Source organism: Rhinatrema bivittatum, chromosome 4, assembly GCF_901001135.1.
Source record: "Rhinatrema bivittatum chromosome 4, aRhiBiv1.1, whole genome shotgun sequence".
Lineage (NCBI taxonomy): Eukaryota > Metazoa > Chordata > Amphibia > Gymnophiona > Rhinatrematidae > Rhinatrema > Rhinatrema bivittatum.
The window spans coordinates 167,633,656-167,649,349 of NC_042618.1; the positions used below are offsets into that span (position 1 = coordinate 167,633,656).

General features: G+C 48.7%; 1 protein-coding gene across 1 annotated transcript; it reads right to left on the reverse strand.

Moving 5' to 3' along the window:
- Window positions 1–300: 300 nt before the first annotated feature.
- On the reverse strand, window positions 301–10,344 carry CBX2 (chromobox 2). Its single transcript, XM_029599175.1, has 5 exons — window positions 9,876–10,344; window positions 9,398–9,441; window positions 7,125–7,190; window positions 5,563–5,632; window positions 301–2,201 (listed from the first exon to the last, which is right to left on the reverse strand). Exons 1-5 carry the CDS (start codon window positions 9,945–9,947, stop codon window positions 807–809), a joined length of 1,647 nt encoding a protein of 548 aa, XP_029455035.1. The 5' UTR covers window positions 9,948–10,344; the 3' UTR covers window positions 301–806.
- Window positions 10,345–15,694: the final 5,350 nt, after the last annotated feature.

Consider the following 15,694-nt stretch of genomic DNA (forward strand, 5'->3'; position numbering starts at 1 on the left):
TACAGGGAGCAATTCTCTCAGGGAAGCTGGGGGCATTTGCTCTGCAGAGGGTCCCAGGCGCTTGTAGCTTTAAAAGGAAAAAAAAAAACACCCACCAGGCTGTGCAATGAGTAGCAGTAAATCTTTTCAAACTTGTTTTCCTAGCCTGCAAACTCCAGCCAGCATTATCTTGGTTAGCTAGCACACAAAAAAAAAAAATGCAGGGCAGTCTGCTTCGATTGTTAGAAATCACCTCCACTCCTAACTTTTTTTTCTCCTACCCATAAGCACTTCCTCCCTCCCACCCCCCCACCCCCCAAAACATAACACTGTACCAAGATTTAGAAAAAACCAGAAAGCAAACTGGTTCAAAACGGACTGCCACCTGGGCTTAAGTATAAAAAGGCAAAACCTTAAAACAAAATAAATGCTAAAAAAAAAAAAAAATCATAGGCAATCCAGCATTGCGACTTTTAAGTAAACTCAAAATGAATGCTATACATTTAAGCACTTCTCAGCGTTTGGGTCGCATTGCAATTTCTTTAGTTATTAAAAAAAAAAAACCACACCCCCAAAATTTTTCATTCCTTCTTTGGAAACAGGAATCTCGGAACCTCTCCACTCTACTGTATTCAAGCACGGACTTCACCCCCCCGGGGAATGTAAACTCACCAAACACAGGCATCTCAATGCCCTATTTCCCCCCCCACCAAATGCAAAGAGCAAAAACAAAAAAAAAAACAAACTTGCACGGCTTTGGGAGCCACCCCAGAGAGAAAGAAGCAGGGTCAAGAGTGGGTTAAAGGCCGAGATTCTCCCGGGCCATCTCAGAAGTGACGCATGTTAAAAAATCCCACGCTTGTCGGAGACTCCTTCACGGTCACCGTGATGAGGTTGGCGGTGACGTCCGTGACGAAGACGTGCTCGATGAGACTGCGCGTGGGCTTCCAGTCCTGGCTGGTCTGGATGGAGACACACATGTTCTGGCCCCGGCTGGAAACGGACGAGTCCCGGTCGGAATCTGAGCTGCTCTCCTCCCCGGTGCTCACTTCAGACAGCACCAGCGGCTTGGAGCTCTCCTCAGCTGGTGGTCCCTGCTCTGGCTGTTTCCCTTCCTCCTGAACAGCGAGGGACGGGCAGAGGGGTTGGCTGCCGTCCTTGTACTCCCTCTCCGTTTTTCTCGCTGGCTTTTCGCCCTTGCCAGCCACGTCTGCCGTCACTGCAGGCCTGACCACACCAGGCCCGGTGCCCTTGCGGGGGAAAGTGCTCGGGCTCCCAGCTGGGCTGCTGGTGCCTTTGGAATGTGCGGCCGAAGCATTCCTGGGACACCCCCCGCAGCCTAAAGCATGAAGTCCGTTCTTGCTGACACTCTGCAAGTTTAAGGCTTGGAGGCTCGCCTCCTGCGTGGTGCCGGGGCTGGCTGAACCTGCCCCCAGAGAGCAGGCCCCTGCCACAGTCTGGCTGTCTGCCTGAGCAGGGAGCTCCGATTTTTGATCACTCGCAGAACCAGAATGGCTCCCTTTTGCTGTTCTGGATGCCTGCGGGTTTATCCCAACTCCTCCAGACACTTTGGCATTTTTCACTTTTAAGTCCAGCCCCGCGCCACTTTTCTTAGAGATTTCAGAGGACAGTGCCAGTCTCCCGGCAGACTGGCTGCTCAAGTTATTCTGGTTAATTCGGTTCATGTAGTGGACAATGGAGCTTTGCCAGCTCAGTGCCCGGTTTGGACTGCCACTGCCATGACCGGGTCCACTGGAGTTTTTGGCTATGTTAGCGAGATGGTCCATAGACAGACTTCCAGAGGCGGCCCCACTATCGCTTGCCCTCTGAGCATCTCTGGGCTGTGGTTTTAGCGGGCTGAAGGCTGCTCCTTGAGTGCCGAGCTGCTGCTGCTGCAGCTTGCCAAGGAGTTTGGCACCGATGGTCAGGTCCTTCTGACTGGTCTTCATCACTTTGGCCAGGGACTTGGTCCCCCGGGCTGCTTTCTGTTCCGGTGGCAGTGGCTTTCTGCCCCGTTTCTTCCGGACGGGCTCCTTCGCTTCAGGCTTGGCCACTACAATCTGGGCTTTTTTCTGTGGCACTGGGTGGGTCTCCCGGGCTCGGGGTCCTCTCTTTGCATTTAGGTCGTTTTCGTCTTCATCAGAAGAGGAGGAGGAGGACGAGGAGGAGGAGGAAGAGGAAGAGGAGCTGCTCGATTTAGTTTTCAGTGGCACCTCAGTTTCCTTAAAAACATAAAATTGAGAATGAGTTAAAAGGAACGTTTAACTCCTACTGTCTAAACCAGGGCTTCCCAAACTGCAGACTGGGTCCCCAAACAGGGGGGGGGGTTTACAAACGCTTCATCTGCCTCAAATAGCAGCATTCAAGTGCCAGCAGCAGCAGCAGCAGCATTAATAGCGGGAGGCAACGTTGGGATCTGTAAGCCAACGCACACTCAAAAGCCCAGCAGTGGCACTGTCCTTGCATGAATTTCTCTGGTAACAGGAAGCCCTGAGTGAAAAAGGATCAAGGCCACAGTAGGCCTTGTGAGCTTGCACGAGCACACAGGCCCCATGCTGACTTTTACTAGCAATGCTGCTGCCAGCTGCAGGTCACAGTTGGGTTTGGGACCAGCCACAAGGCAAGGGGAGGCTGAATGTGCATGGACCAGTGGAGAGTGCCACGGATCCTCTCTTCTCACTCACCTCTGAACCTACCCAAGAGAAAACCCGTTGCCCCTGACATCAGCCTGCCCTCTCTTCCCACCAGTTGTCATCCACCTTTGGTCCAGGGCCCCCAAGAAAATGTTCCCTCTGACCCTGGCCATGGGAGTGTTTGTAGGAGGGGCTATTTGAAGGGAGGGATGAGAGGGAGGAAGGGGTTGGATAAGGTGGAGAGGGATCAGCTGAGGGATGCAAAAATGTTTGGAGGTGGTGAGAGGTGTTGAGCTTGGGAAGTGAGAGGAGTGGAGGCTGGGAGCGAAGAGTACACTGGAAGAGATTAGGACTTCTGGAGGGGAGCGGAGGTTCAGGGAAAGGATCAGCTGAAGAGGATGGTTGTTGAGCAAGGAATTAGCTGGAATAGAGGAGGGGGAGGAGTGATTGGGGTATGGTTAACCTCCAACACCTAATTTGTTTTGGCCATCTTCTGGGATCATGTGAATTTTCAAATGCTAGAATAAGTTCACCCCGACTAAAAGTTTGGGAAGCCTGATCTAACCTTCCCTTGGAAGCTGCCCTATAATAATACCAGTCGAGAGTGGGTGCTGGGCAGATGGACTTCCCAATGTTGCATTTACGGCAGCCACACCGAGCTCCCAAATGTCAGGCACTGTTCAAAATCCCAGCTGCTTCCTCAGCTGCTTCCTGTTTATTATTACTATGATTGTGCGTCCAGAAGTCAACCTTGCTTTCACACCTTCTCCATATGCTACAGTCCTAAGATTTTCCACCTTATGTCTGGGTTCTATCATTCATCCATGGCCGGATTTAAGAATTTGGTTCCCGTAAGCAGGACTGGAGTGGGAAAGTAAATGCGGGGCTGCCCCCTCCCCAAGAGATAGGAAATTGGGAAGGGGGTGATGGGCCAGAGGGCCACAGTGGTACCTCTCTGAAATGGCAAGGCCCTAAACTAAGTGGGATAAGTGTGGGATAAGGCTCCCGTTTGACCTGGGGGATTTGGCACACTAGGCAGCTGCCTGTGCCTAAATCAGGGCCTGCATTCTACCAGCATTTCTGGAACTTACTGCATGAGCAGACTGGAAGATTCCACCTGAAGTCGACATTAAAAAAAACAAAACCTGACATGACCTTTCCCCTCCTGCAGGCATCCAGCTTTATTTTGGAAGAAACAGCAGCAGCCCTTTTGAAAAGTCACTAAGAGTGAAGTTCCTACATTTAGATCCCTAAATTTCAACAGGCTCTTAAATTTAGGGGCCCAAAAATGGATGGGCCACAGGGGCTGAGTCTGAAGGTGGGGGAGGGGAGGAGCTTGTCCCTGCTTTCCAGCACTGGACATCTAACATAGGCACCTAAATCTGGGCACATGGATAGCAGAGCCTAAATTTAGGAACCTCCTTTTAAGGGTCCTAAATTTATATGAATTTACAACTAAAAACTTAGGAGCTTAAGTCTGGCTGAAAATAGGCACCAAACTTAGCCCTCTAACTTAGGAGTCCAAATACAGGAGCTCAGCTTTTTGGGAATATCGGCCCCTATGTTTTTCTAAATCCATCAGCAAAAGGCTGTCATCTGGGCCAACCCAAGTGGCGGCAGCCATGCAGGGCCCAGGGTTATTCAGGCCATTTGGGGACCCCTTAACATTTGTGTATAATCAGAAAAGAAGCTCATATAAGTAAAAACAAGAAGTTCCACACAGAACCAACGTACTTTCCAGGAAGCCTGCATGCACACATCTAGAAACAAGCCTGTTCAAGAGCTCCCCCCACACATAGTGACATTTTGGTATGGATAAGAGACTAAACACAAAAGTTATTGGGGAGGGGAGTCACAAGCATGCACACAAACATGGTGATCACAGAAGCCTTCTGCCCTTCAGAAAGTAGGGTAAAAAGAAACAAAAAACAACCCCACGCATCTGTCACACCAGCACGCATTCGTGCATTTCTCTCCGATCTCCCCCCGCCAGCCGGAGGAGAGCCGTGCTTCTTACTCCCACCGCTCCCTGCGATCTGAAGTCGGAATGTGTGGGACTGGTGGGCCTCACGAGACTTATGACCACAGGGCCCTGAACATTCACACTTCCGACTGAAACCCTAAGAGGAGGCAGGCAGCTGTTCTCCGACGACCAGCGGGAGGGAAGAGACCGAGTCAGGGAGTGGAAGGGAGCGGGCAGTAGCAAAGCACAGGGCCTGGGTTGGGCCTCCTACGATCTGTGTTAACCCTAGGGCAAGGCCTGGTTTCCATGCCATGGCTGAAGCTCACTGCTGTCAGGGCCCGGCTTTGACAGGAACATTAACTAGTGCGGTTGCTGATCTGAATAGTTAAGGTGGAAAGGCAAGGCCACCCCACAGAAAGCACTGGTACTATAGTTCGCATCAGCTGATAATCTTTGTCTGCAGCAGAAGGATTCCGAGTCTCCGGGACTCTTGCTTTGTCTTCTGCGTGATATAACACCCTGGGGATGTGCCATTTCATCTCTTAACTCGTTTCTGCTTCTGTGAGAAGAGCCAGTATAGTTATACAACGCGGGCACAAAGCTGTGTATCCAAATATACGGAGATCGCTCTCACTCTCCCTTCATCGGGCCTCATTTAATCAAGCTTTTTCTTTTTTTTTCTCCACAGACACAGAATGAGAGAAAAGACTTTAGTAAATAAGGTTCAAGGTTTGTCTCTTATCAATTTTCGCTATCAAAAACTCACTGAGATTTTTTGAAAAATTCATGGTTGAATATCTATGGCTCAAGAACTTGCCATCAAAATCAGAAAAGAAAATGTAGGAGGATTTACTGGACAGAATGACAAGATGAGCACAAATTACTATATAGATCATTCCTGGGATACTCTGCCTGCCTGTTGAAATCCAGGCCGTGCTTGTAGCCAATGAGTCACTTGGCACCGGCAAAGTTCAGAGTGATACACACCACATTTTTTCTTGGCCTTCCTCTAGGTCGTTTTCCCCTCTTCCGATTCTGTATCTCTTTCTCTTGCTCCCTGCAAATACAACAACCCATGGTCAGACTGGGTTTTCACAACATCAAGCAAAAAAAAAACAAAAAACCAAACACTGCCTCTCAGGTGGCCGTCTCCCCTCACACTAAAGCAAAGACCCTTGTGCCTGAAACTCCTAAGCTGAAGCAACACCCAGGCTCCAACTGCTCCTTGTACTGAACAGATGCACAGGACTGGTGAAGCTTTCCGTGCTTAAATCCAAGTGACAGTCTCACAGAGACAAGGAGGGCAGACAACAGATGCTCCACAAGGACAGCAAAAAAAGCCAGATTGGCAATTGGTTACTTCAGGGTATATGTTCCTGTGGTATCAGTACTTCTCGGGTGATCTGAGTCATACCTCAGTGCACCTGAGATGTGCTACTATCCACCAATGACAGACAGGTTACTGGGCCATCCCACCTAGCTATAAACCAGCGGCAGCCCAGAACTGCAGCCTGGACTGTCTCGGAAACTTTAGATATTTTGGGTATGGTGAGAGAGAGAGAGGAAGTTCCAGCAGAGCAGTCTTAAGGGCTCCAGTTTTCACCGGAGAAGCCAAATTATAAAATTTTCACTCATCAGAAAACATTTTGCTTATTCAAAATTCTTACTCCCCCCTTTCCTTTCTTTTAATCAGAGCTTATCTGTGGTGCTCACTATGGAGAGAAGATTTTAATCAGACTGGTATCTCGCCGAAAGGAAAAGTCCTCCAACACAGCCAGGAAAACCTGCAGCCACTACACAACCTCCTCAAGTTCCTGCCCCAACTGTGTCGTTGCCAAAAGAAGAGCTTAGGCCCCATCTACCCCCTCCCTTGACTACTGAAAACCTTTTCTAGTTTTTCCACTATTCTAACAAGTATTTGGATTCAAGCCTACGTACCTCCCCCAGTTCTTCTCTGTGACCGCAAAGCATTTTGAGACACATTTGTTTGAAAGGCACAGTAGATAATTATCCTAACGCACTGAGGACTGAGAAAGCTCGGAACTTCCCCCTCAAGATCTGTATCACTCTGGGATTCAGAAGTCATTTGGAAGGGTACTGATGAAACTTCTTACATATTATCAATTATTTGGAATTAAAACCACCATCAATGTCATAATACTTTCAATCCTGCACTTTTGTCTTTCATCTCAAAAGCAACAGATGCAGTATGCACACAGTCAGAGGTAGGGAGGAGGGAAATCATCAATGACCTGATGGGTGGGACTTATTAATGGTTGTATTAATTTTTTTAAAAAGTGTATAGCCGACTCTACCCGCAAGTCCCATTCCCATCACGGAATACCATTCAGCCACAAGCTTCAACGAGAAAAACAACAAAACATGGAGGGGAAAATCATTAGGTTTAAATCAAATAAAAAAACCCAAAACATTTTATCAGTGGCAAAGCTGTTTTCTGGAATTCCCAGCAACAAAAACATGATGGCAGACCTCTAGATACCCATTTACATTATTTGATTGATTAAGAAACTAGGACCTAGTGAACTCACCTCTTCTGGAATGCCAGGAGAAGTCTGGCATCCAGGATATTCTCCTCCGGTTCCCAGCTGTTGTGCCTGAAATGACCAGAAAATAACTACAGCAGTTAACAGAATAGTGTAAGAGACTGAAAACATGAAATTAAAAAAAAAATTAAAAAAAATATATATATATACATACACATACACACACACACATATATATGGATTTTAAAATTGAACAGCCTGTAAAAGGGGTGAATGGAAGGAAAAAATAGTAAAAAATTAGTGGTCAACTTGCCCTGCACTTCAGACAAATCTAACAAAATCTGCATTTTGTTTTTAGACTCTTTGGGGGTGTTTTGGCTGGGCTTGGAAGATGTGTGCAGCAGAACCGCCCTCTTGTGAGGTCACAATGCGGTGTTTTAACACAGCCCCCCTCTTGTAATGTTATAGTGACAAGTGACAGACCAGGATAACAAGCACTGAAGCTGATTTTTTTTTTTTGGGGGGGGGGGGGGAATTGTGGATTGACAACTTTGCATATAGCAATTGTGGAAGACAGAGACAGCAGCAAAAAAATCCTCTTGAAAACATGTGTGATTCTCAATCCTAATTTTCCTACAGCCTTGATCAAGAATACATCATACAATTCTTTGTCAAATAGGTAGAGGATAGACAAGCCTGCAACAGAACAATGCCATGAAATACCCAATATTTTGTGAAAATAAGACATTGTTGCCTGAGAACATTTGCTGTGCAGACACAGTTTAATTTGGCAGTCACTGAAGAAACAGCTGCTAGACACCAGTAAAGTTTGGTACCCAACAACACTTCCTGGATAATTTCAAGTGCATCTTGAAGGGCTTGCTATGAAGTTTGAGCAGTTTTTGGTACCTGCTGCTTCAAAGAGAAGCTAATTCTCTCTTCAGGCACTGAATACAGGACTGCGACTTCAGTGGAGGATGACAGATGGCTTGCAAAAAGGAAAAGGCCTTATTTGAACATAAATCTGCATAATTAGCAGAGAAGTACAAAAAATTGCAGTCAAGGATAATGTCTTGTGCTAATATTTTGTCTGTTTGCAGTGGTGCAAAAATCCCTTTTAAAACAAACACAAACAGACTTGCCAGATAAAACTCTTCTCTGCCAAATCCTTCACAAGCCTAATGAAGTCCCACAAGAGGGCCACCTGTTCACCCCCTCCCTGCAGGCACCCAAAGACAATGACCAACTCGGTGCCAATATAATGTCTCGGCCACTTAGCATTTCAAAGGGCTAAAGGGAAAACAAATTATTTCAAAATAAAATGTTTACAAAATGCCCAAAAAGAAAAGGAACGATGTTAATTAGATTTGGGAGCAGTAATCTATAACCCCTCCAAATGCCCAATGAAGAGATTCTAAACAAAGCCTGGACTAGTGAAAGAGCACGAACAATGGAGCAAAACGAACGTGTGAAGTGCGAAAATACAAAGCCACGAGAAAAAAAAAAAAAAAAGATTAAAAAAGAAAGAAAAAGAGAAACTGGGTTTGAAGGAGCAGCTGGCAGAGGGAGTAAACAGAAAGCCCCCTGCATGGCAGCCAGATCCCTCCCTCTGAAAGAGAGAAACCCCCATCAACTGAAAGCTCAGGTTTCAGCCAAATAAAAACCAGGGACAAGAGGAAAGTGAGGTATGTCCTGCAGCCCCCAGCGAGGGGACACACAAACTACAACACACTCTCCCCCGCCCCCAACACGCATGCAATCCATAATACGCCTCCTAAAAAGTACATCCCTCCCTCCCAGACACACACAACTCACAAAACACTCTCCCCCCCTCCACGGTTTGAAACTGTCATACACACCCCCCACACACATAAACTACCATGCAACTCCTCCCTCCAATACACCCCCTCCTCACACACACACACACACACCGCAATACACCTTCCTCCAGAACTCCACCAAGCACAATGCACAGCCTAACAATAACAATCCTCAGTCCCACGCGCTTCCCAAACAAACCCAGAGTGATGAACCACTCTCGGGGCCCCCAACGATTCCCCTGACCCCCGGAAGGGGGGGGGGGGAGGGGGTGGCGGGCTCCTTGTGTCCGGCCCTAGCTCTGCCCGCCACACTTTACGGTAAACAAAAGAAGCCCCCGAGCGGCCCGAACAAAAGAAGAGCGGGGAGCGGTGGCCGGGAGGAACAGGAAGAGCCCGATCCCCGAGCGCAGCCCGGCCCGAGGGAAGGGGGCCTGGGATGCAGAACGACGGGAGCACCCCCCCCCCTCCCTCCCCCGATCGCGGGTCCCAGAGACTCACTTGGAGGACCAGCCACGCCACTTCACCAGATACTCCAGCTTCCCCTGCACCGGAGAGAAAGAGAGAGAGACAGAGTTACCGAGAGCCAAGCGAAAGATGGGAGCGGCGGGCGGGGTCGGGGGGGGGGGGGGGGTCGGAGTTGAAACGGTGAAGCGGGGGACAGGTGTCGGGTCGAGGGCTAGATCGAAGGAGAGGGTGGCGGGGGGCAGCGGCAGAAGATCAGAGGAAGGGAGAGAGCATGAGGGTTCGGGTGGGAGCGGCGGATCGAGAAGGGAGGGCGGGAGATGTACGGCGAGGTGGGATCGAGGATGGGGGGAGGCAGCAAGGGAGGATCGGGGGACTGGAAGAGAAAGGGGGTCGGGGGAACGCGGATCAGGGGTGGATCTGGGGAGAGGGTGGCGGGAGAAGGAGGGGGGGGGGACGGGACATAGGGGGTCGGGGCCGCGGTGGGACGGGATAGGGTTAGGAGCGCACCCACCTTGCGGAGCCGCTTGCTGAGGATGCATTCGGCAGCGAAGACCTGCTCGCCCACGGCGCTCAGCTCCTCCATGCCGCCCGACCCCAGCCCCAGCCCCCGAGGCACTGAGCGGGCTCCGAAGCGGGACCGCCCCCTCGGCTCCGCCCCGCTCACGTCACTCACTCCCAAAATTCCTGCGACCAATTATAGCGCAGAGCTCCCCCCCCCGCCTGCAGCCTCTCCGGCCGCGTGTTCGCCATAGAGGAGTCTCTGGCGCTGAGGCTGTGCCTGCGCTCTTCTCATTGGTCCTTCCCGGGTGGAGTGGAGGAGGTGGGGCAGGGCACGGATTTACAGCCTCCGGAGGCTGAAACCTGCCCCAGCCAAGGCCGCTGAATGACACAGGAGGGAAGCGGCACTCGTGGTTCTGGCTGTGCTCCAGTTGTGCGCCCCGCATTATCAGACGGACACACCCGACACCTCCTGAGGCTTCGCTCCTTACTGTGTTATTTATCTTTCATGTGGAGCCATTGCAGAGAGCTCCCGGTCATTGATTTTATCCTCGCGGTCCTCATGGCTACCTCAGAGCTCCTCTTTAACCTGTTATAAGTGTCCTCCCTCATCCAGGGCAATGAGTACCACTCCTGCAGCACAAAGCAGCCTTAATACCCAGAGCAAGCAGATAAATCCATATTTCATTAGAGAGGCAGAAATATGGCACTTCTTAACTAGCTAAACCTTAGACAAAGATTCTGGGGCGGGAGGGTGCCACTTATTGTCTAGTCTTCACAGAATCTCATAGTTGAAGCCATAAAAAACTTGGCAGTGAATCTCACTTGAAATTCTATTCTTGTAAACAATAACAATAACAGCTTTGTCCAGATTTACAGCTGTGAACTATTTGTACTTCTGTCCAAAACAATACTTCTGTTAGACACTTCAGATTCAAGCCTTTCTTTGTAATGTCCTTTTAGGTATCTGAACGTGAATATAAATCACTTACTTACATAGCTAATAAAAAGAATGCAATATGAGACTCAAATACAGTTTATCATCTTGGGTTCGTTATTTTACCAATATGCAGCAGAAAATTCAGTGTTGGATGCTTATCAGGAATAAAGCTCAAACTTGTTATGTTTTTGATATGAGAGTGTGGGTGTGGGTAGATCTAGGGCTCAGGGTGAGGTGCGAGTAGATAGGAAGGAAAGGGGAAAAGGCAGAGTCCTGGGGAGGGTCCAAAGATGAGGAACCTCCCCCTCCCCAATGAGGGGAAAGTAGGACCCTAGAATGGAAAGGACCCTAGAATGGATGCCAAACTGGGGTGAGTAGTTTTTGGAGGGTGTGAAGAGATCAGGAGGGAAGCAATGCCCCAGTTGGTCCTTAGGGTGGAGGGTAAGTAGAGAAGTGGTAGGGGAGGCAGGGGCTTAGAGTGTGTGTGTGGTATCAGTAAATCAGATGGGAAGGTAACAGGGCCTTCAAAAGAAAGAGGTATCACAATTTTTATTTTTTAAGTGCTATCAATATATTTATCTTTTGAAATTTAATATTCACACACACCTCTCATTCATGAATTAGGGACCTTCATAACACCCACGGTGCTGCAAGCATGCATTTGTGTTTTTGCCCCTATGTGGGTCCTTTTTAATCATAGGTCCCACCTATGCAAAAACACTATGTCGAAAACGCGCATCCAACCCCCCTCCCCCCCCCCCCCCCCCGAAACTAATAGTGCCCGCAACATGAAAATGCATGTTGATGGCCCTATTAGTTATTCCCGCACGGTACAGAAAGTAAAATGTGCAGCCAGCCACACATTTTACTTTCAGAAATTAGCGCCTACCCAAAGGTAGGCGTTAATTTCTCTCAGCACTGGGAAAGTGTACAGAAAAGCAGTAAAAGCTGCTTTTCTGTACACCCTCAGACTTAATATCATGGCGATATTAAATCAGAGGTCCCAAAAGTAAAAAATAACTTTAAATAAAAAAAAAATTTAAATCAGCCTGCGGCTCGCGGGTTGAAAACCGGACGCTCAATTTTGCTGGCGTCCCATTTCCGAACCCGTAGCTGTCAGCGGGTCCGAGAACCGACGCCGGCAAAATTGAGCGTCGGCTGTCAAACCCGCTGACAGCTGCCGCTCCTGTCAAAAAGGAGGCGCTAGGGACGCGCTAGTGTCCCTAGCGCCTCCTTTTACCGCAGGCCCTAATTAGCATATTTTTATTTACTGGATCGCGCGCACAGAACACTGGCCTGTGAGCGCGCCGGGAGAGCTTGCCCGCTCTCTTGCATTTCTTTCTATATCAGCCTGTTGGTTGGGAGTGAGTATAATGCATCAAGGTATCAAGACTTGTTTCACATTTGACTCCATTGGAGCCAGTATAGGTGTCACAGACAAGTTCTGTTATATGAGCATAAAAGCTTTTATTGTGTACTATATGCAAATCATGTCTGAGGCACCACCTAGTTTCTGGAGCACTAAACTAATACCCAAGAAAATTTTGCTCCTGGGGGAATTCTGCACAAAAAAATTTAAAATTCTGCACACAAAAACTTAAAATTCTGCAAATTTCTGCAAACTTTATATTGGTCAAAATAACACAATTTACATGACAGTCTTTAAGTAATTACATTTTAAATTAATACAGAAAAAAATTATTACTTAAAGATGCAGAATTTTAAATATTTTGAGCAGAATTTCTCTAGAAATTCACTGTAAGAGTGTCCCTTCCGCTCGCTCTCCCTACTTCCCTGGCCACTTTGCCCTCTCAGGCCCCAACTCCTCCACCTGCCAGTATCTCTACCCTCCACCTCTAGGCTCAACCCCTTCCACTCTATTGCCAGTTCCATTCTCAGTACTGCCCCTCACTCAGGCTCCCTCTGTCCCTCCCTCTCTCACACACATGCACCTTCTCTCTAATACACATACACACACCCTCATATAGGCTCCCTAACTCTCTGGCACACACACATCCCCTTTTTCATACACACGAGCTCGCAATCTCCCACACACATACACACTCCTTCACAATCTCCTCATATAGGCTCCCTCTCTCTGAAACCCACACTCAAGCATCCCCCCGCCTGCTCTCTTACCTCCCATGCTCTCTCTCTCACACCTTCCTGCTCTCTATCACTCTCCACTCCCCCACACCCCCTCCCCTCATATAGGCTCCCTCTCTCTGAAACCCACACTCAAGCATTCCCCCTCTCATGCTCTCTCTCTCACACCCTCCTGCTCTCTCTCACTCTCCCTTCCCCCACACCCCCTCCCTTCATATAGGCTCCCTCTCTCTGAAACCCACACTCAAGCATCCCCCCTCTTACCTCCCATGCTATCTCTCACATCCTCCTACTCTCTCTCACCCTCCCCTCCCTCCTCACACACACACACACACACACACACACATTCTCTGTCACAGGGGCCATCTTCGCCGCGAGTGGAGCACACTCTGTTTGTGGCACACAGAGGCCTTCCGTCTTCGCCATGAACAGTGCACCAGGGCCTTCATCTTCGCCGTGAATAGAGCGCGTCCCGCGGCACATGCAGGACACACTCTGTTTGCGGCATGCTGGGGTCTCCTCTGTTATTTTCTGCGCAGAATTTGGCAATTCTGCGCAGAAAATGGCAATTCTGTGCAGGGGGGGATTTTTGCACAAATTCTGCGCTTCGCAGTAGCGCAGAATTCCCCCAGGACTAAATTTTGGCCACATGCTGGAGAGTAAACCATAGTTGCTGCACTTATGAGAATGGAAATTATTCCAGAATCTTTGTGTACTATGCTCTCAGCTCATCTCCTTGTTACTGTCGAATTCTCACCCCATTCTAGCTCTGCATCCCTCTGCAGCAACCTAAACCCTATGTTACAGCCTGATATTTACTCCCTCTAATTCTGCATCCCTTTGCTCCCAGCTCAATCTATGATGCAGTCTAACTCTGCACCCCTCAGTTCCCAGCTCAACCCCATGTTACAGCCTCACACTCACCCCTTCTAACTTTGCATCCATCTACTCCCAGCTTACCCCCATACTACAGCCCGATATTCACCCCTCTAACTCTGCATCCCTCTGCTCCCAGCTCACCCCTATGCTACAGCCTGACATTCATCCCCCTCTAACTCTGCATCCCTCTGCTCCCAGCTCATCCCATTGTCACAGCCTGACACTCACTCCCTTCTAACTATGCATCCCCTGCTCCCATCTCACCCCTATGCTACAGCCTGACATTCATCCTCCTCTAACTCTGCATCCTTCTGCTCCCAGCTCATCCCCATGTGACAGTCTGACACTCACCCCCTCTAACTCTGTAATCCATCTGCTCTCAGTTCACCCCCATGTTACAGCTTAACACTCAGCCCCTCTAACTCTGCATCCCTCTGCTCCCAGCTCACCCCATGTCACAGCCTGACACTGACTTCCCTCTTAACTCTGCATCCCTTTGCTCCCAGCTCACCCCCATGTCTCAGTCTTTCACCCCCTCTAACTCTGTAATCCTTCTGCTCTCAGCTCACCCCATGTTACAGCTTAACACTCAGCCCCTCTAACTCTGCACCCCTCTGCTCCCAGCTCACCCCATGTCACAGTCTGACACTCACCTTCTCTAACTTTGCATCCCTCTGCTCCCAGCTCACCCCCATGCTACAGCCTGACACTCACCCCCCTTTAACTCTGTATCCATCTGATCCCAGCTCACCCCCATGTTACAGCCTGACAGCTCTCTGTGAACTTCTATGCATTGATTAGTGCTCAGTCTTATTGTTGTTGCTGAAAGCCCCTTGGCGCTCTAATATTGACTTGTAGTACAAGCTTAGACTGTGTCACTACATTTTCATGCCTGCCTGAGATGCTGCCTTGTGGGGTGACTGCATTCTACCTTCATCAGCATCCTTTATTTACTAGAACAGATAGGGAAATCCACCAGGATGAGACTCGTTCTTGATTCAGAAGGAATTCACTTATGCCACTCCTGACCGATAGAAACCCGCAGCCATTCTGTTAAAGTTTATATAATGCACTGTTGCCTAATGATAAATAAGCTGTAAATTATAAGTGCTAGGCAGTAAGAATAAGATAGGAAACTCCCTAAGGAGTGGTGTGATGCTGCCATGGCAATGCCAACATTATTTATTCATATTTTGGGGGCCACCTCTCTTTTAATCTGCACAATAACCTGTTGGACAGAAAGTGCCTGGCTACACACTTTAATTAGTACCAGGTGTAAGCCACTGTGTGGGAGGGAATCTGCTAACACCGCAGAGCCAGGAGTGACCAAGTGACTATTGTGTGGATCGTGTGAAGAGAGAGAAGATCCTCAAATATCAAATGATGCCGCGCCCAAGAAAATGTGGCAGAATGGTAGAGGAAAATTGTTCCATCTGTATTGCGTGCCACTGGCCTGATTAAAAAGAACTACCAAGCGCACCTTGATATGTTGCCTGTACATATTATATCCTCCAGAACGAAGCTCTCTTTGATACAATGCAAGTCTTAAGAAGGGCATTAGCAGTGAATCTGAGAGACTGAGATCAGGCTGAACATACCCATCTAGTTTATGAGCTAGGTCCATTCTTTTCAAGGTATGGACAAAATCAGCCCATTGGGAGACATTACCCAGGAGCAGCTGATGGCCAATTAGAGCAGGAACACATCAAACATTTCCTATACAGATCTCTTTTCAGTCCTGAACCCAAAAGATTGACTGAAGCTTTTGGAACTTTCCCTAGCAGCAGGTTCCATAGGGATCTAAGAAAACAGAGGAGAGAGTCAGTATTGGAAATGTGCTTCTTCACCCTCTCCAGCTGTCCGAAAACATGAATAAAAGGAGCGGAATAATGACCCAGGGGAACAAT